Source organism: Tiliqua scincoides, chromosome 3 (genome assembly GCF_035046505.1).
Source record: "Tiliqua scincoides isolate rTilSci1 chromosome 3, rTilSci1.hap2, whole genome shotgun sequence".
Taxonomy (NCBI): domain Eukaryota; kingdom Metazoa; phylum Chordata; class Lepidosauria; order Squamata; family Scincidae; genus Tiliqua; species Tiliqua scincoides.
Genome location: NC_089823.1, coordinates 3214215 through 3230675, shown reverse-complemented (window position 1 = coordinate 3230675; position 16461 = coordinate 3214215). Strand labels below are relative to the sequence as shown.

General features: G+C 52.1%; 1 protein-coding gene across 2 annotated transcripts; it reads left to right on the top strand.

The window, feature by feature from the left end:
- Window positions 1-3332: 3332 nt before the first annotated feature.
- On the top strand, window positions 3333-16127 carry KCNE3 (potassium voltage-gated channel subfamily E regulatory subunit 3). 2 transcript variants are annotated; one of them, XM_066622096.1, is made up of 2 exons: window positions 3333-3546; window positions 15478-16127. In XM_066622096.1, exon 2 carries the CDS (start codon window positions 15512-15514, stop codon window positions 15788-15790), a length of 279 nt encoding a protein of 92 aa, XP_066478193.1. In that variant the 5' UTR covers window positions 3333-3546; window positions 15478-15511; the 3' UTR covers window positions 15791-16127. The 2 variants fall into 2 exon arrangements, with proteins under 2 accessions (XP_066478193.1, XP_066478192.1); XM_066622095.1 differs by having other exon boundaries at window positions 3335-3546; window positions 15481-16127.
- Window positions 16128-16461: the final 334 nt, after the last annotated feature.

The following is a 16461-nucleotide window of genomic DNA, read 5'->3' as shown; positions in this document are numbered from 1 at the left end:
CAGCTGAACTTCAAAACATCAGCCCTTCCCCACAGGCTTGCCTCTGGTTGGAAGGGTGGATAATTCAATCATTCACCAAGCATAAAACATGTTACAATAAAACATGTTACAAGAGGGTGGCAGGAGTTATTTTGCGTGCCTGCTGACGTCTAGTCCAGAATGTGGAATTGCCTTGCCCTGCTCAATACCTTATGGCTTTGCCTCTGGGCTGGCAGGAAATGCTCAGTGAATAACAAATTAGCTTTAGGTCTCATGCAGAGATATACTGATGGTTTCTCTTACACAGAAAGCAGAACTTGGGAACATGTCAGGGTGGGCTGCGAAACACCCTTCACCCCTTGCTTCACCTTCATCAACAACTCTGAGTTTTGTACAAGAACAACAAGATTCTTCATACTTTCATAAGTATTTCCAAATTGCGTGTTTTCATATGCAAATTTTCCAAATCTGGGGGGGCATGGCATTTTGGGGGGGGGGTGATGTGTATTTCTCTGAATTACAATATTCTGAGCGTAGGCTACACATTTTCACTGAAGCCAAACCCTAAGCACAGCTGTGCATTTTCTCCTCTTGCCCTTGCCCCATCCACTCACCCCTTTGCTGAGGGGTTAGTTACTCTTCCTCAGAGTGAGAATGTAGATCCTCATTCCAAGGCAGTTACACAGTGGTACTCAGTATAGTGTGTCATGGACACTAACAGCATGGCATGAGCAAGTTGAAAAGGCTGCAGCTGGTAGCTTTTCCCAGGAGTGTGCAGCCCTGTGGGAGCTGGGGTGGGGGTAGTTTTGCCTTCCGTGGAGATGTGGGGAGTGCCAGGTGGCTGGGATAGCTGACCCCTCCCTCCCAAGTATTTGCAGCCTATCCTTAAGGGAGCTGAGCTGACTGTCTTAGGGCCCAATCCTATCCAACTTTCCTGCGCTGATGCAGCCATGGCAATGGGATTTGCAGAAGAGCAGTGGCATAGCTAGAGGGGGTGCAAAGCACTAAGTTTTGTAGGGAGCCTCACCGTAGCATGCAAGTGGCCGCTCCCCTTCACAGCCATTCTGCTAGTGGGAGTAAAATGGAGCTGCCACTGCAGAAGAGAATGGCCTAGTGGGAGGGGGGGGGGAAACCGTCAGCCTGTCCCATACCAGTTATCCCTTTCAAATGCCACTGCAGTTCGTTTTCCCCACAGCTGAATGCAGGACTGGCCCAAGACTGCCTGGCACCTGAGGTGGCATGCCAAATGCTGTCCCCTTGCCTGATGATGTGCTGCCCTCCAATGTTCTTGCCCAGCACTGTCCTCCATCCCCCTTGTCCTTTTCCAGTCCAGGGTGTGGAATGAGGAGGGGAAAAAGTAGTGGCAAGTAGGCTAAAACAAAGATGGGCACACCCAACCAATCTGTTGCCTGCTGCGGCTGTTTCAATTGGCCTCCCGATAGGCCGGCCCTGGCTGAATGCCTTTGAGTCCTGGCACCCAACTAGGAGAAAAAAGCAGTGTTCAGAAAGGGCTGCGGGCTGCTGCATGCCAGGGCGGATCAGTGGGTACAGTGTGTTTAGCACCCCTCACCAATCGTCCCTGTCAAGACTCCCACCCTCATTCCTGCACTCACTAAGGCTGCACACTTTCCTGGGAGCAAGTCCCATTGAGTGCAGTGATACTTCCGAATAGGACTGTGCTGTCAAATGCCCTTGCTTCGTGAACTAGTTCTGTCCTCATGGCTGTGTCTCTGCCACCCTCACCCTGCCTGCAACCCAGGTGGGGGTGGGTCAGGCTTGCTCCACAATGGCAATTGCACCATTTCCGACCTCCGACCCCTTGGCTTGCATTAGGGCAGGCATGCCCAGACTCGGCGGCCACCACCCACTTTGCTGTTCCTCTGCTTCTCCTAAAAGGTGGCAGGGCAGTATTATCTCTTGGGACTGCCTAGATTTATGAGTGCCAGAGGCTACAGTGAGAGTGCCTGCAGGCTCTGTACCTGTCCCTTGTTGGAACGTCTTGCATCATCATGGGGCAGGCCCTGCTGCAGCAGAATGTGAGCTTTAGCTCTGCCAAACGAGCAGCTGCTCGCTGAAGGGTTTGTCGCCCTCCTGTTCCTGGAAGCCATCAAGATGAGGCACTGCAATGCTGGCTTCTCAGGTAATGCCAAAGAGGCCAACTGTGCAAGGCTGTGAATGTTTGCCGAGGCCCATTCTGGTCAGTGGGGCTCCATTTCTCCCAGGGAAGTGTGCATCTGATTGCAGCCCTCTTAAGGGCAGGAGACTCAGCACTGAACCCCCTGCCGGGCGGCAACAACTATGTGCATTTCTGTTCTCAGAAACCAACCCCAGAATCAGTCGAGATGGCCTTTCTGTTTTAGACTGAAAGGTGGAAGGGCCCCTGGAGAAATGGGGGCAGACTCAGGCGGGGGTGAAGGCCCCAGTCCTGAGCACAAACTCTCCTAAGAGGGAATTTCGCTGGACACATTGCAGGCCTTCCTTCCAACTGACTGGCTGTTTGATGGAAGGGAGAAGCCCCGCAAGCTGTCTTGGTGGGCGCCAGCAGGCAGTCTCAGTGGGTTCAGCTGAGGATGGCATTCCGCCAGGCCTGCTCCCACCCAAGTCTGGACAGGCAGAGGGGGATCTAATGGCCCCGCACGTGGGGCGGTGACATCACAGCGTCAGGTCGTCACATAATATTGTGATGTCACTTCCAGGTTCTCTGGAGAAGGAGGAGGCGCTGGTGGCAGCAGCAGCTTTGATCTGGCTGTTGGCCCCATTCCTTCTCCCATGGAGCACCCCCCCCAGAAGGAATGGGGGCGGCAGCCAGATCGCAAAGCAGCTGCCACCAGTGCCTCCTCCAGAGAACCTGGAAGTGACAGAGAAGGAAGCCAGGCTGAGGACACGCTGGGGTAGTGCCCCTCAGGCTCCAGCCTTGTTCTGCCCTCTGCCCAGGATGGCACCCTCCTGGGGCTGTGCTGAAGCCCGAGGGCGGGTGCCCTGAGCAAGGAGGCCTCCTCTCCGGGGTGTACTGGGCACTCCCAGCAGAAGCAGGCTGCCCGGCGTGCCCGAGAGACCCCCCAGTGGTCCGTCCTCCTGGGTGCCTTCTTGAAGGGCACTCTGGCCGCCCATGGGCAGGAGGGGGGTGGGGGCACGTGTGTGACTGCGGTCTGCTCACCGGAGGGCGGAAAGCCTCTCCGTGCTACACTCCTGCTCGGGAGTAAGCCCCTCGAAGTCAGTAGGTCTCCCTCCTTCGTACTTGTGCACCTTAAGCACGCCTGTGTGCGTCGAGGAAGGCTGCCGTCCCGCCTCCTCCTCAGTGACGAGCGTCAGGAGGAGCAGGCAGTGGCGTAGCTGGAGGGGGCAGAGCGCGGAGCCTCCCCTTCGCAGACAAAGCCCAGCGCTCTGCCCCCCTCCAGCTACGCCACTGGCTGCAGGTGGCTCCCGGCCGGCCGGGGCGGTCCCCGCGCAGGAGGGAGGGCCGGGCCGGGCTGGGCCGGGCTAGGCTGGCCCCCCGCCGGGCACGCTCGGCTGCCAAAGGGATCCGCTGCACGAGGCGCCTCCAGTCCCGTCCCGTCCCGGACCGAGGTGAGCAGGACGGCGGTAGCAGCCCCTCCCCGCGCTGCCGCCCGGCCGGAGTCGCCCCCCTGGACCCGACGGCCCTTCTCTGCCCCCGAAGCCCGCTGCTCCGGCAGGGAGGGAGGGATCTTGGTCGCGGGTCCCGGCAAAGGCAAGACCTTGGCACACTGGCAGGGAGGAGAGGGGGCCCCTGGGCGTGTGCAGAGTCCAGCGCCCCTCCCTGCTGCTGAGGAACTCAGCCCCCCCCCCCCGCCTGCTCTCTTAGGCTGCAGTCCCATCCACACTTTCCTGGGGGTAAGCTCCATTGACTAGAATGGGGCTTAGTCCTGAGTAGACAGCATAGGATTGGGCTCTTTCCCCCACCCTTCCTTCAAGGGGCGCAGGATGGTTCTCTCCCCCGTAGCATCGCGACAGCCCTGCGAGGTAGGCTGGGCTGCGAGATGGCAACTGACCCTTCGTGGCCGAGTTGGGCTCAGGCAGCGACCCCATCGTCCTGCCCCCCCCCCCACCTGCCGGTCCCAGGACGGAGCCTCCCCTGCTGTGGCTCCTTCACCCACCCCTCTCCACCCCTTCCAGGTGCCAGCACGGGGGGGGGGGCTCCTGACGGCAGGAACTGGGGGTCCTTCCTCCTTCTCCCACTCGCTCGCCCCCTTCAGCCACCTGCGGGGACTCCTTTCCCTGCCTCCCAGGTGGGGGTGGGGGTGTGATGTGCCTCCGGCAGGGTCTCCGGGTGCTGCTGCCTTCCCCTGGCCTTTCGGGGGAGCAGCACAGTGGGGGGGGGGGGGCGTAGAGCCAGTGTCTTCCTCGTCGAAGGGACGAAGCGTGTCTACCTTCCAGCAAACCTCCACCTTCTGCATCGGGTTGCATGGGAATTGGGGTCAGCCCTTCCTTGCCCGGTTGGAGGCCCCTCCAGGTGCATTCCAGCCAGTGGTGTAGCTAGAGGGGGGGCAAAGCACTAAGTTTTGCAGGCACCTGAACGCACTGTGCCAGCAAAAGCCTCCGTTTTGCTCAGGCGCCTGCAAAACTTAGTGCTTAAGGACTTAAGAACAGCCCCGCTGGATCAGGCCATAGGCCCATCCAGTCCAGCTTCCCATATCTCACAATGAAGCAGTGTGCCAAAGATGTGGATCATGTGTTGGTGCCAGGCTGTCTTTGGTTTGTAAACTTTCAGTTCACACCCAACAGTTCAGCAGACAGATGTACCTACTCCTGATACGAATCCTGCAGTGAGCTGCATTGTTGAGAAGTAGCTCTCATTCCATGTTTTTTTTTTTCTAAAGCTCTGTATAGCATTGAAAGCCTGCATACTATAAAGCCTTATCAATCAAAGCTGTTGATAAAAAATAGGGAATTGATTTTAAACACCTATTTCAAGGAATGGCCTCCAGAGGGAACTAAAGACTAGGTGATCTGTTCTTAGTGCTTGAAGCCTGGACCAGGATTTCTCTGGGCAGGTCTGCTCTCCAAAGATAAATCAGTGTTATGCCAGTTTAAAAGTCTTCCTAGAAATCCTCAGACCTGTAGTTTGATGAGGTGCTGAAGCTAAGGCCACCCCCACCCCTGCAACTACTGTTCTCCGACAGAGGAAAAGACTAACAGCTCAGTCCTATGCTGAGAAGTAAGCGTTCTCGGGGTCAGTGGGCTTCACCCACAAATAATTGTGTGTTGGCTTTTCAGCTGAAGCCTGTGATGTAGAGATGCTGACGTTTCATTGGCCGCAGGTTAGAGCAGGGGTCTCCAAACTTTGGCCCAGGAGCCATATCCAGCCTGCCACAAGATTCTATCTGGCCCTCAGCATCTTGTCTTTTTTGTCAGAGCTTTTACTCATGTAATGACTAAAATGACATTTTTAGTCATTACATATAATTTCTCTGTTTAAGCACAGCATTATTTCTTTGTGATTATCACAGTTCTCTATTCTGAATCGTATCATGGTGGCTACAAAAAGATTCAAGTTAAACTTATTCAATCATTTAAATTTCATTCATTCAATTATAATAATAAAACTGATCTTTTTTGGCCTGCAAAAGTGTGCAAAATATACAATGTGGCTATGATGTGACCCTTGTGCTGAAAAGCTTGGAGACCCCTGGGTTAAAGGACGGACAGTTTGCCCTGGCCACTTCACCCAGGATCCTCTGCCGATGGCCTCTGGCATTTTTGCCACCAAATGTGTTCTCAACAAGGAGGTGCAGCCAATTCAGCTCCTCCAGTCTCACTCTCAGGATGCAGATGCATATCCAGAGGGAGCACAAAGCACAAAGTTTTGCAGGGAGCCTCACCGCAGTGTGCAAGTGGCCCCTGCGCTTCTATGCTCCCCTTCTCTCAAATGCCAGAGAAGACCCAGAGAAGAGGCAAGTGCCTCCATTTTGCTTCTCCCACCTGGAATGGCACCGAAGGGGAGGGTCTGCTTATATGCGGCGATGTGGCTTCCTGCAAAATGTGCACCCCCTCTAGCTATGCCACTACCACGGTTTGCCATGTTAACAGTGTACATTTTTAGCATAGTGTGTGTTGTCTTTTTAACAAATGTTTGTATAAAGATAGGTTTTACCCAGAGTTGGACCAGGCAAACTTATCACAAGTGACTGGAAGTTGGTTGTTTACTGCTGCATTTCATCACTTTCTTGTCTGGTTCCTCTTGCGTCTGCCCTCCTCCCTCCCTCCCTCCCTCCCTCCCTCTCTAAGCCTGGGCTCTCCTCTCTGTGAAATGGGACACCATAAACCCCTTGGGGCCAAAGCTGCCTCTTTTGTGCCTGCCTCCCATTGGGCTTGCAGAGGCCTGGCTGATGTTGGTCCAGGAAGCTGGCTGTGGTGTTGAGTCTCTCTCTCCAGGGGCTGATGAAACTGGATAGCTTTGTTTGCGCAGACTGGTGAAAGTACACACTGCAGGCAATCCTTGAAATATGCAATTAATTCCCCTGTGTAAACAGCAGAGATAAGAGGGGCATAAAGTGCAGGGGGGCTGAATTCTGAGAGTGTGAACAAGACCGGCCAGAGATACTTGGCCTGCTGTTCAAGGCTTGCTGGGCCCTGTCCTGCTGCAAGTGTCCTGGAAGGTGCTTGGCACAACTTTGCCATATGGTCCTGGTTGTGCCGCAGCACCTTCTCTGACTTTGCATGAGATTCTGGCAGGGCGGCACTTGGATTGCAGAGGTTCACACCTTCCTGAGAACACTGCCGCCCTATAGCTTCCTGGGGTTTCTGTGCCACTGTGTGATGGGGGCAGAGTGCCTGTGGATACACCAGCAAGTGCTGGGTGCTCTGGCCTCTCTTGTGAGCTGCCTTATTATCCAGGGGCTGAACAGTGATACACCTGGGCCAGTGCTGTCAGCTTGGCCTGTTGGCAGCCCTCTAGGGCCTCCGGCTGAGATAGTTCTGTGCCTCCCTCTGTGAGTTCTTCTAGAGGTCAAACCAAGCGAGTGTGCAGCACCTGCTTGAGACGCTTGGGTCTTTGGGGCTGGTGCTGCATGTGGAGTGGCCCAAGTCGCAGCAGGGGAGTAGCACTTAGTTCTAGTTCCCGCTGCAGTTCTGAGCCTGATTGTGTGCTCCTTGCGTATTAACTGAAGGCCAGTAAAATATTGTAAGTGGTGCATGGAGGGGAGGGCATGCTCTTGCTGTGGTTTGCACATCCTGCCCCCAAATTATTTGTTAGAAGAACCCAAAATTGAAGTATGCCTTTATGTGCACACCTTGTTGGACCCTAACAGATGCTTTGGAATGCAATGAAGTTGGTCAGTTGGGTGCTGCAAACCTACCTGGAATAAAGGTCAGAAGTCGGGGGCGTGTGTGTTGCAGGTATAAGGCTCCACCTTAAATTCCTGGCGTCAACAATACAGAACTAGAACGTAGACAGATGGCTGCTTCCTCTCCCCCCCCCAATGGGGGACAACTCCTAGAATGAGTCTCTCTGCTTTACAGATGTAACAATTTTTTAATGATGAGTTGCATTTTTTCCTCACTGTTCTTGGAAAGAGCTCCTTAGGACACTGTACAGGATTATATCCCATAATGCACATTTTGTCCTTGCCACCACCCTGAGAGGTGGGTTAGGATGAGAGAAAGGCTCACCCAAAGGGCCCAGCTGCTTCGTGGCCATTAATACCTGAGGTCCCCACAGCCCTTGTCCAATGCTGTAACCCCTATGCCATACCTGGTTAGCTGCCAGGCCTTCCCCAAAGAATTCTGGGGTTGTAGGTTGCTGAGGGTGCCAAAAACTCCCTGTGAAATATCTGGTTTCTCTGCACCACAAAGGCCCTGCCTATTCCTGGTGTTCCCTGGGGAAGGGGGGTTGCCTCTCAGACCAACTGCAGCCTGTTGGTTTGATCACTGTCCTAAAAGCATTTGGAGCAGAGAACCAAGAGGGTCCTGCAGAAGTGTCAAAATAGGATGGAGGCATCGGCTGGAGCCTGTTTCCTGGCTGCTCTTTGTTTTGTCTTGATTATTGCTAAGATTTTTTAAATGGTTCCTATGTATTTAATTGTTTGGCAGGGAGGGAACCTTCTTGGATCTGAAAGCAGAGTAAAAATCCCTAAAGTCAACAAATACTGTAGAGTCTTGTGGGTCAAATGATGACACAAGAAGCAGGTGGTGAGACCCCGGACCTGATCCTGGTGGGACATAGGGAGACCCATGCTCTGCTCTCAGAAGTGCCCCCATCCCTACGTTGCCTATGAAACCGTCTTTTCAGGCCAGCCAATCAGCACGAGCGCCTCCTGGGAAACTCCTGCAGCTCGGTCTTTGCTGAACATCCTCTTTGAAGTGCCTCGTCATGCTCCGCAGGGGGAGACTGTGGATCAGGTGTCTGTCAGGCCTTCAGCAAGCAAGGAAGTATTTCTGGTTGACGTCTCTCTGGGCTGGAGGAGGGAGGGTGGTGGTGTCCTGGACAGCCTGACCCTTGGTTGGCAGCTGAGCTCCAGTTTTATCAGTGTTTCCCTCCCTGACACCGAACAATAGCGGCATTCAGCAAGTGCAGAGGTGGAGGTTCGGTGCCACAGCACCCAAGCAAGACCAGGAAATAAAGGATGTTGGCTGGAATGTGAAATCTGATTTGGCAGGAAATGAAAGAAGTGGCCCTGTTTTCTGTGTGCACTGTGGCAAGAACACTGGGCAGGCCTCTTCCTATCCACTGGGCAGGCCTCTGCACATCCAGAGGGTCACTTGCTGCATCCGGGCTTTTGTAAAGGTCATTGTGGCCAGAATCAGATGTCAGCATCATCAGGTGCAGTGTGGACCCTCAAGACCAGTTTTGTGTCCCACTGCCTTGGTGTGATGGTAGGAAAGGGACTCTTAGGCTCCACTAGATGAGGGAGAGCCCATGGAGAGAAGCTGGCTGAGGGCCCCCAAAACCTGGAGTCAGCCCTGGTGGTGGTGATTTTCCCAGCAGATCCTGGTTCACTCAGGTCTGCTTGTCACTTGATGATGATGGCAAACTTAGCTTGAACTTGGGGCCAGCCTGAGACCTCCCAAGGCAGCCTGCAAGCTCTGTCCCCCCTTGTCTGATGTTATGGCAGCCTTTGCTCTCCCACTCTCCAGTGTGTTCTAGCTCAACACTTTCTTCCCCTCCACATATTTTCTTCTCTGTCTCCCTCCTCTTTTTCCAATCCAGGGAGCAGGGGAGGCAAGTTGGACAGGGATGGGTGCCCCCCCCACCAATGTTCTGCCTCAGACAGCTGCTTCAGTTAGCCTCATGGATGAGCCAGCCCTTGTGAAGAAGCCATCCCTTATAGAATCTCTCTCTCCTCTCAAACACAGTGTTTTCAGTTCACAGTCATCAAATCCCAGGCTCTGAAATAGCTGGGGAAAGGTATGATCTGAGCTCTCCCCCCCCCCCCCACAGAGAGAGTTCAGGAGGACATAGCCTTTCATGTGAGCACTTGGAGGTACAGAATGTGTGGTTCTTCCTTTGAGGGACAGAAGCCATGCACTTATGCGCCCATGCATGTTCCATGCTGGAGGTTGTTTGCGTGGGATGGAGAGAAGGGCTTGCATCACTCTTCTGCAGAAAGGCTGATTGGGCCTTTCTGTCTCTGCCCAAAGGCTGATCTAGAGCTCCTGGTGGCCAAGCACAAGCAGTGACACGAACCCCTCCTGCCCCCAGCCTCTGCGCTCCATGCATGGGGGTGTGTGATCAATTCTGAGGAGGAAAGTGCTGAGCTCTAGGGTGCAATCCCAGGCAAGTCACTTGTTCCTGGTGGAATCAACCACCCTCACAGTCTCCAGTAAAAAAATGTTTGTCTACCTTGTCAGGAGGGTAATGAAGTGTAATCCTGTTTGCAGAGTCCTTGAAAATCCTTGAGCAAGCAGAGCAACAGAAGTGCAATGGAATGAGATCCCCTGCAGAGTTGTTTTCTGGAGGGATGTTTTGTTTTGTTCTGTATTTGAGGCAGGTCTGGTGTTCTTTAAAGAACATATTTCTAGCCCTCATTGCTCAGATGATAGTAACCTTACAACACATGGATTCTAGCACTTTAAAATGTGTGCAAACCAGCTAAACATCTGGCAAAACAGTTCTGTGTCCAAATCAGACCTGATCTTTATCTAATTGGGTAAGAGGCACTTTTTCAAGTGGGTGCTCCTCTTTTTTTTAGCAGGGGGAGAGTAACTGGCCCTCCTCACCCCAGCACTGTCTGTTCTAGTGGCTGCCTGCTGGTATTCATTTGCATCTTTTTAGATTGTGAGCCCTTTTGGGACAAGGAGCCATTTAGTTATTTGATTCTTCTCTGTAAACCGCTTTGTGAACCTTTAGTTGAAAAGCGGTATATAAATACTGTTAATAATAATCAATAATAATAATAGTAGGTCCTTCTAAAGTACACACAGGATTGACCAGCATTGGCTCCCCAGGCAGGAGTCTCTCCCAGCCCTGCCACCAGAGGCTTCTGCCCAGAGAGGCCACCTAAACGGAACCTGGGACCTTCTGCATTTGCTCTACCACCACTGCAGGGCCATCCATGAGGCCACTGGGTGCAGCTGCATCATTGGCAGATTGCAAAGGGTCAGAAGGGGGGGTGGATGCCCAGTGCCTTTCACTTCAAATCTGCTGCCATCTCCTTCCTCCAGCCAGCTGCCAATGCAAACCTCATTTGTCTTCTTACCTTGCTCCTTGCATGCAGTTGTGAAGCCTGGAAGTGCAGGACTTCCTGTTTCATTTACAGAGATAGTGTGAATGCACCAACCCTATAAATCAGGGGTGCTCACACTTTTTTGGCTCGAGAGCTACTTTGAAACCCAGCAAGGCCCGGAGATCTACCAGGGGGGAAGGAAGCATCTGACAGACACCCCCTTTGATGTATGGAGTCTAGTCAGTTTCGTCAGTTTTGTTGCTGCATGCCTGAAGAGCAGCTAAAGTGTCAGTTTCAGTTTAGTGTCAGCTAAATATGTCAGTTTCATCTAGTCACTAGGCCAAACTGACATATTAACAGTTTGGAGAGACAGGGCTCTGCACTCATTTTGCCTTGCGATCTACCAGTAGATCGCGATCCACCTATTGAGCACCCCTGCTATAAATGAAACAGGAAGTCCTGTGTTTGCAGGTTTCACGGCAGCGCAGAAAGAGCATAGTAAGGGTTCGGGGGGGGGGTTCCAGATAACACTGCCCCATCTTCCATTGAGCTGTGACCCCAGAATGCTGAGCCTAGGAGAGAGGGGGCACTGCAGAGGTCTTCTGGGGCAAAGTTTCAGGTGAAAGGGCAGTGCTCTTTGAGGGAGCAGGAGTTTTGGGTGCTTGAAGGTGCTGGAGTTGAAGAGAAGGTCATGGACAGGGGGAAAATGGGAAGTGGGCACAGAGCAAGTCACTGGAATGCCTTAGCGCAGAGATGGCCAAACTTTTTGACAGGAGGGCCACATCATCTCTCTGACAGTATGTTGGGGGCTCGGAAAAAGAATTAATTTACATTTAAAATTGAATAAATTTACATAAATGAATATATTATAGATGGAACATATGAATGACTGAAGGTCTCATGAGAGCTCAAGGCCTGTAAAAAGCCTTGTGCAAAGCCAGGCTGGTCTTTGCTGCTGCCGCTTCTACTGCTACACAAACCTCAAACAGCAGGCAGCGGAAGGAGCCCTTGGCCTGCAGCTGTCTCAGAGGCTGAGCAGTTGGCCCTCACACTGAGTGCAGTTGCATTGGACCAGTGTGTGAGCCAGAGGCTCCTTGAAGACTGCTGGCTCCCCACGGGCCAGATTGGGGGTCTCTGAGGGCTGCAGATGGTTCCTGGGCTGGGGTCTGGGCACCCCTGCCTTAAAGTAAAGGGCAAGTTTGTAGCAGCGCAAGGTGCTGCTTTGGGGAGCATCCAAGGCTTTTGGGGGCCTTGGTGCTTGGTGGGAGACACACAAGACTGTATCTTGTTGCCTGATGGAGAGTCTTAAAGCAGAAGCACTCTGAGGGTTTGAAAGTTAGAACCTGAAACAGCAAAGAGTTAGAGCAATGAATACCACAGACATGTATAGAAGCGAGATGCAGAAAGAAGGCCAGATGCAGAAGGAAAAGCTTCTGGGATTCAGCCTTATCTGACTTTTATTTCCTCTCAGACAATACACAACAGGCTGGGGTTTTCCATTCTCTGATCTTGTTTACAATACTAAACCATGAGTCAGAAGTCTGCGTAATAGGGAAATTTACAAGAGGATGCTGAGATTCACACTGGCTATAACTAGCCGGCTCTCTACCTTAACCGCAAACACATTCTTAGATAAGCGCTTCTTCATAACATCTTCTTGTTGACAGGCTACAGAGCTTCAGACTCAGCATGTCACCAAGGCCGCACCGAGTTTGCTCTGTGCAAGTGCAAAGTGTGCTTTGCTTGATTGCCAACATACTAAGGCTAAGGCTAGCGCCTCCACATAAACACTACACAAGTTGTTGCTAAGTCCATGAGTCAGAGGTTGGTGACTGAGACTTGAAGGTTTCTTAGAAAATCCTGCCTGTCTTCTTTCAAAGAAGAAAAATCACATGTTCTCAAATTGTTCTGTTCTTATGCTCAGTGTCTGTGGAAACACTGATTTATCTCCCCCAAGGGACCAGCTTGAATCAAAGCTGCACTGCAGATTGTGTGTCTCCACCTCTGTGGACGGGTTGAGGTCCCTGTCTGGTTTCCAAAGCCTGATCAACACATTTGGTTCCACTGTCACGTCCTCTGCTTTATGGGAGCCTGTACCAGAACTGCCCACCACCAAGCGAATAACCCCAGGTCTGGGCTGGGCTGGGCACTCACCCCACTTTGACTGTCCCCCAATCTGAATGCCTGTTAAACTATTCACAAGACCAACCACCATACCTTTCTCTAGGGAGAGAAGATTTAGGAGTGGATCTGAAAGCAGTTTGAAGCCCTGCTAGACCAGAAGAAGAGTCCACTTCAGTTCCTGGGCTGGCAGAGGTTTGCACTGCTCCTGCCAAGCACGCCCTGCACTACAGGCTCAATCTTGATAATTTTCTAAATTATAGTATTTTATGGGAAATCACTTGGAGGTCATTTGGCAGTGCAAAGTTATGGGGATTTTCAGAGAGTCCTCCTCGTTCTGCAAGCACAGCGGGGCTTCCCCCACAGCAGCGCAGACCTGCCGTTCTCTAAACCAAACTGATGTTGAGCTGGGACAGTGCAGGCGGGAGAGTCCTGCCCTCTTCAGTGGCAGAAGCTGGACTGCCACTGTGTTCTTACCAGAAAAACCACTAGTGGAAGCTCAAGGGGTGGAGCCAGGTGCAACATGGTTGCTCACAATTAGCTCACAGCTACTGAGCTGATTTGGTGTGCTAGGGAGTGGGATGAGCTGAATCCACATTCTGGTTGGGGGGGGGTGCCATGGAAAGTGGGGGCAAGCATCTTCCCCCCAACCTTTTGACTTTGCAGCCCCATCCCTCAGAGAAGGTCCAGATGGATCCAGGTAATCTGCAGGGCCAGTCTTAGACCTCCTCCTGGCTCTCAAGGCAGGTGCCCTCACCTGGGGGTGCAGCTCTTGGTCCTCTCCCTTCTGGAGTTCAACAAGGAAGGGATGTATAGAAGTGAAGCAGGGGAAAGGTGGGCAGAGGCGGGTGCTCTCCCTCCACTGGGGTTCTGAGATGACTCCCTTCAGCTGTTCCCCAGGAAAACACCTGAGCAATCTCATAGAAAGAACCCCAGAATTAATCATGCAATGGGTCCCAGTTTGGTCCATAGCCACCATGGGTCAACTTGGACCTTCACCAGCTCTGTTGACCCATGAAAGAGGATCAGGTCCTGGAAGGGGGTTAGGATTTGGTGAGTGTCACCACCGAATTCATCCCCTTCCTGCCCCATCCTGTTCCACTCATCTCTTCCCACCTCCCTCCTGGAAACCTTCACAACGGCAGAAGGAGGAGCTAAGTGCCACTTAGCTGTGACAGGGAGGAAATTCCTCCTCATTTTAGCCTAAGTCGACTTCCCTGTAGTTTCAACCCCTGGGTTCTAGCCCTGCCCTTGGAAGCCACAGAGAGCAGGCTTTTCCTTCTTCGGTGTGCCAGCCCTTCCGATGCTTGAAGACAGCTATCATACATCTCCCCTTGGTCCTCTCCAGGCTGAGTCACCTCCAAAATCTCTTTCATGTCTGCTTTTGTCAAACCTGATTCCCCCACCCTGTATTTGTGACTCTGAGTTTTTGTCCCCACTTACAGGCTTTACATTTGTCTCTGTCGAACTTGGTCTTGTTGGTGTTTACCCAATTACTGAACCCAGTAAGCACACACATGTAGGGACCAGGGAGAGCCGTGATGTCCTGTGCTTCTTCCCCCTTTGCTTTTTCCAGGAGGAACAAAAGCCATCACACATTTAGAAGTAGGCTACCTCAAGTGCAAGGGGTTGGCAACGGGATGTAGAGGTCTTGTGCGCTTCCAGAGGCATCCGGTGGGCCGCTGAGAGATGCGGGAAGCTGGACTAGGTGGGCCTTTGGCCTGATCCAGCAGGGCTCTTCTGATGTTCTTTTCACCTGTGTTGCAGACTGAGGCACCTGGAAAAGGGCAACAGGCGAACCTGCTCTAAACATTTATGGGCACAATCCTAAGCAGGTCTACTCAGAAGTAAGTCCTATTGTGTTCAATGGGACTTACTCCCAGGAAAGTGGGGTTAGGATTGCAGCCTATGTCTCACAATTTCCACCCAGTTAGGACACTTATAATCAAAACAACTAAAAAAGAATACTTACAATCCACACAACTAAAAAGCAATATTAAAGCAACAGTCCAACCAACCAAACCCCCCCCCCCCAAAACTAAATAGCAGGAAACTAACAGCCAGGAAGAGTAAGCAGTGCCAGAAAGGTGTTTAAGCAGTGTGTTTTGATCTGCCATTTGAATTTACCTTAAACAAGGTGTCACCATCTGGGTGCTACCAAAGAGGAGGCCCAGACCTGCACTCTAATCCTCTGCGCCTCCCAGGTGAAAGGGGTGCATAATAGGGTTTCCCCTGCTGTGTGTGAACTGTAGGCTCATGGGGGGGGGTGGCGAGAGGACCATCCTTCAGATATCCAACAGGTCCCATACTGTGCAGGGCTTCAGAGGCAAGAACTGGCACCTTAAATGAGCCCTCGAAGCAAACTGGTACAATGTTGATGTGATATGCAGTTCATCATTTGGCTGGGATAAGGTCAAACAAGGTTCACATCGCAGGTGAGAAAATAAAGGAGGGGTGTTTCTCTTGCCTCTCAGGATGGATGACAGTTTAGCACCCCCTTCTCTGAGCACAGGCTTGCAATACAAAATCAAACTACTTTGACCCTTTGGGCTCATGAATCTTCCTTCTCCCCTCCCAAGGAACCCTGGGAATTGTATTAAGAATCTAAATTTCTACTTCTCAGCACCACTATAAAGGTTCCCGGAGTCTCTTTGAAAGCAGCAGTGCCACAATAAACAGTGGTTGAAACCAGGAGTGCCTCCGCTAAGCCCCTTGAAAGCTGTTCTACAACCATCTCTGTTTTTGTACTTGCCAGCAGAAGCTGCATCTCCTGGGATTTGACCGAGACAATGATGGTGGGGAACCTGACGGAGAGCTGGCTCCGCAAGCTGGACTCTATGCTGAGGGCCTTGAACCAGACACTGCACCACGTGGAACCCTGCCCCCTGCATGCTAGCCATGAGGATGGGAAGGAGAGCTATGCCTACTTGTACATCCTTTTCGTGATGATCCTGTTTGCTGTGACCGTTGGGAGCTTGATCCTTGGCTACACCAGGTCTGGTAAGGAGGTGGACAAACAGAGCGACCCTTACCATGTTTACATCAAGAATCGGGCGTCCATGATATGAGAGAGAGAAGTGAGCAGTGCTTCCCTGAGGGACATGGTACCCTTTGGAAGAAGACAAGTCTTTGCCAGCTACTGTGAAACTCTTTCTTCAGGAACTGCAACCTCTGCACTTTTGGGCGGAAAGGCAATCCAATATGTGGGGAGGTAAAGGGATCTGGATTGGTAGGAGCTGAGCCACAGATTAGCAAGAGCTGTTTCTAATTATACCAAGTTTAATCCCCCCCCCAAACAATAAAGAGATTGGTGTGTTCGTATCTAAGGTGGAAAACTGATGTTGGACCAAGGCTTGTGGCATGAGAGATGCCAGTCTATGCAAACCCTAAAACACTTTGGCGTTCACCTTCTCAAATATAACCTGAGTGGGCCAGAAACCAGAGTTCCTGCTCTGGTGTGCATCATGGCTTTCTGGCTCCAAGGGGCAGCCTGCAGCTTCCCCAGCATTCTTTGCCCTGCTACCATAATGTGAGTGATGTGCCCATGTTGCCCTGCTCTCCCCCCCAGTCCAATTGCCCCAACAGTTAACCTTGGTTTGCTCACTGCATTTCGCACCCCCAACTTTTGCAGTTTCCTTAACAAATCATTCAAAATTCAGCCATTTTGGAAAATGGCAGCTGCTGCCAGGTGAGGAGCATTTATCCTGAGTCAGTGAGCTGAACCAGAGCTCATGATTCT

Excerpts from the sequence above, each read along its gene's own strand:
- KCNE3 (XM_066622096.1), top strand. The coding sequence starts at position 15,512 with ATGATGGTGGGGAACCTGACGGAGAGCTGGCTCCGCAAGCTGGACTCT.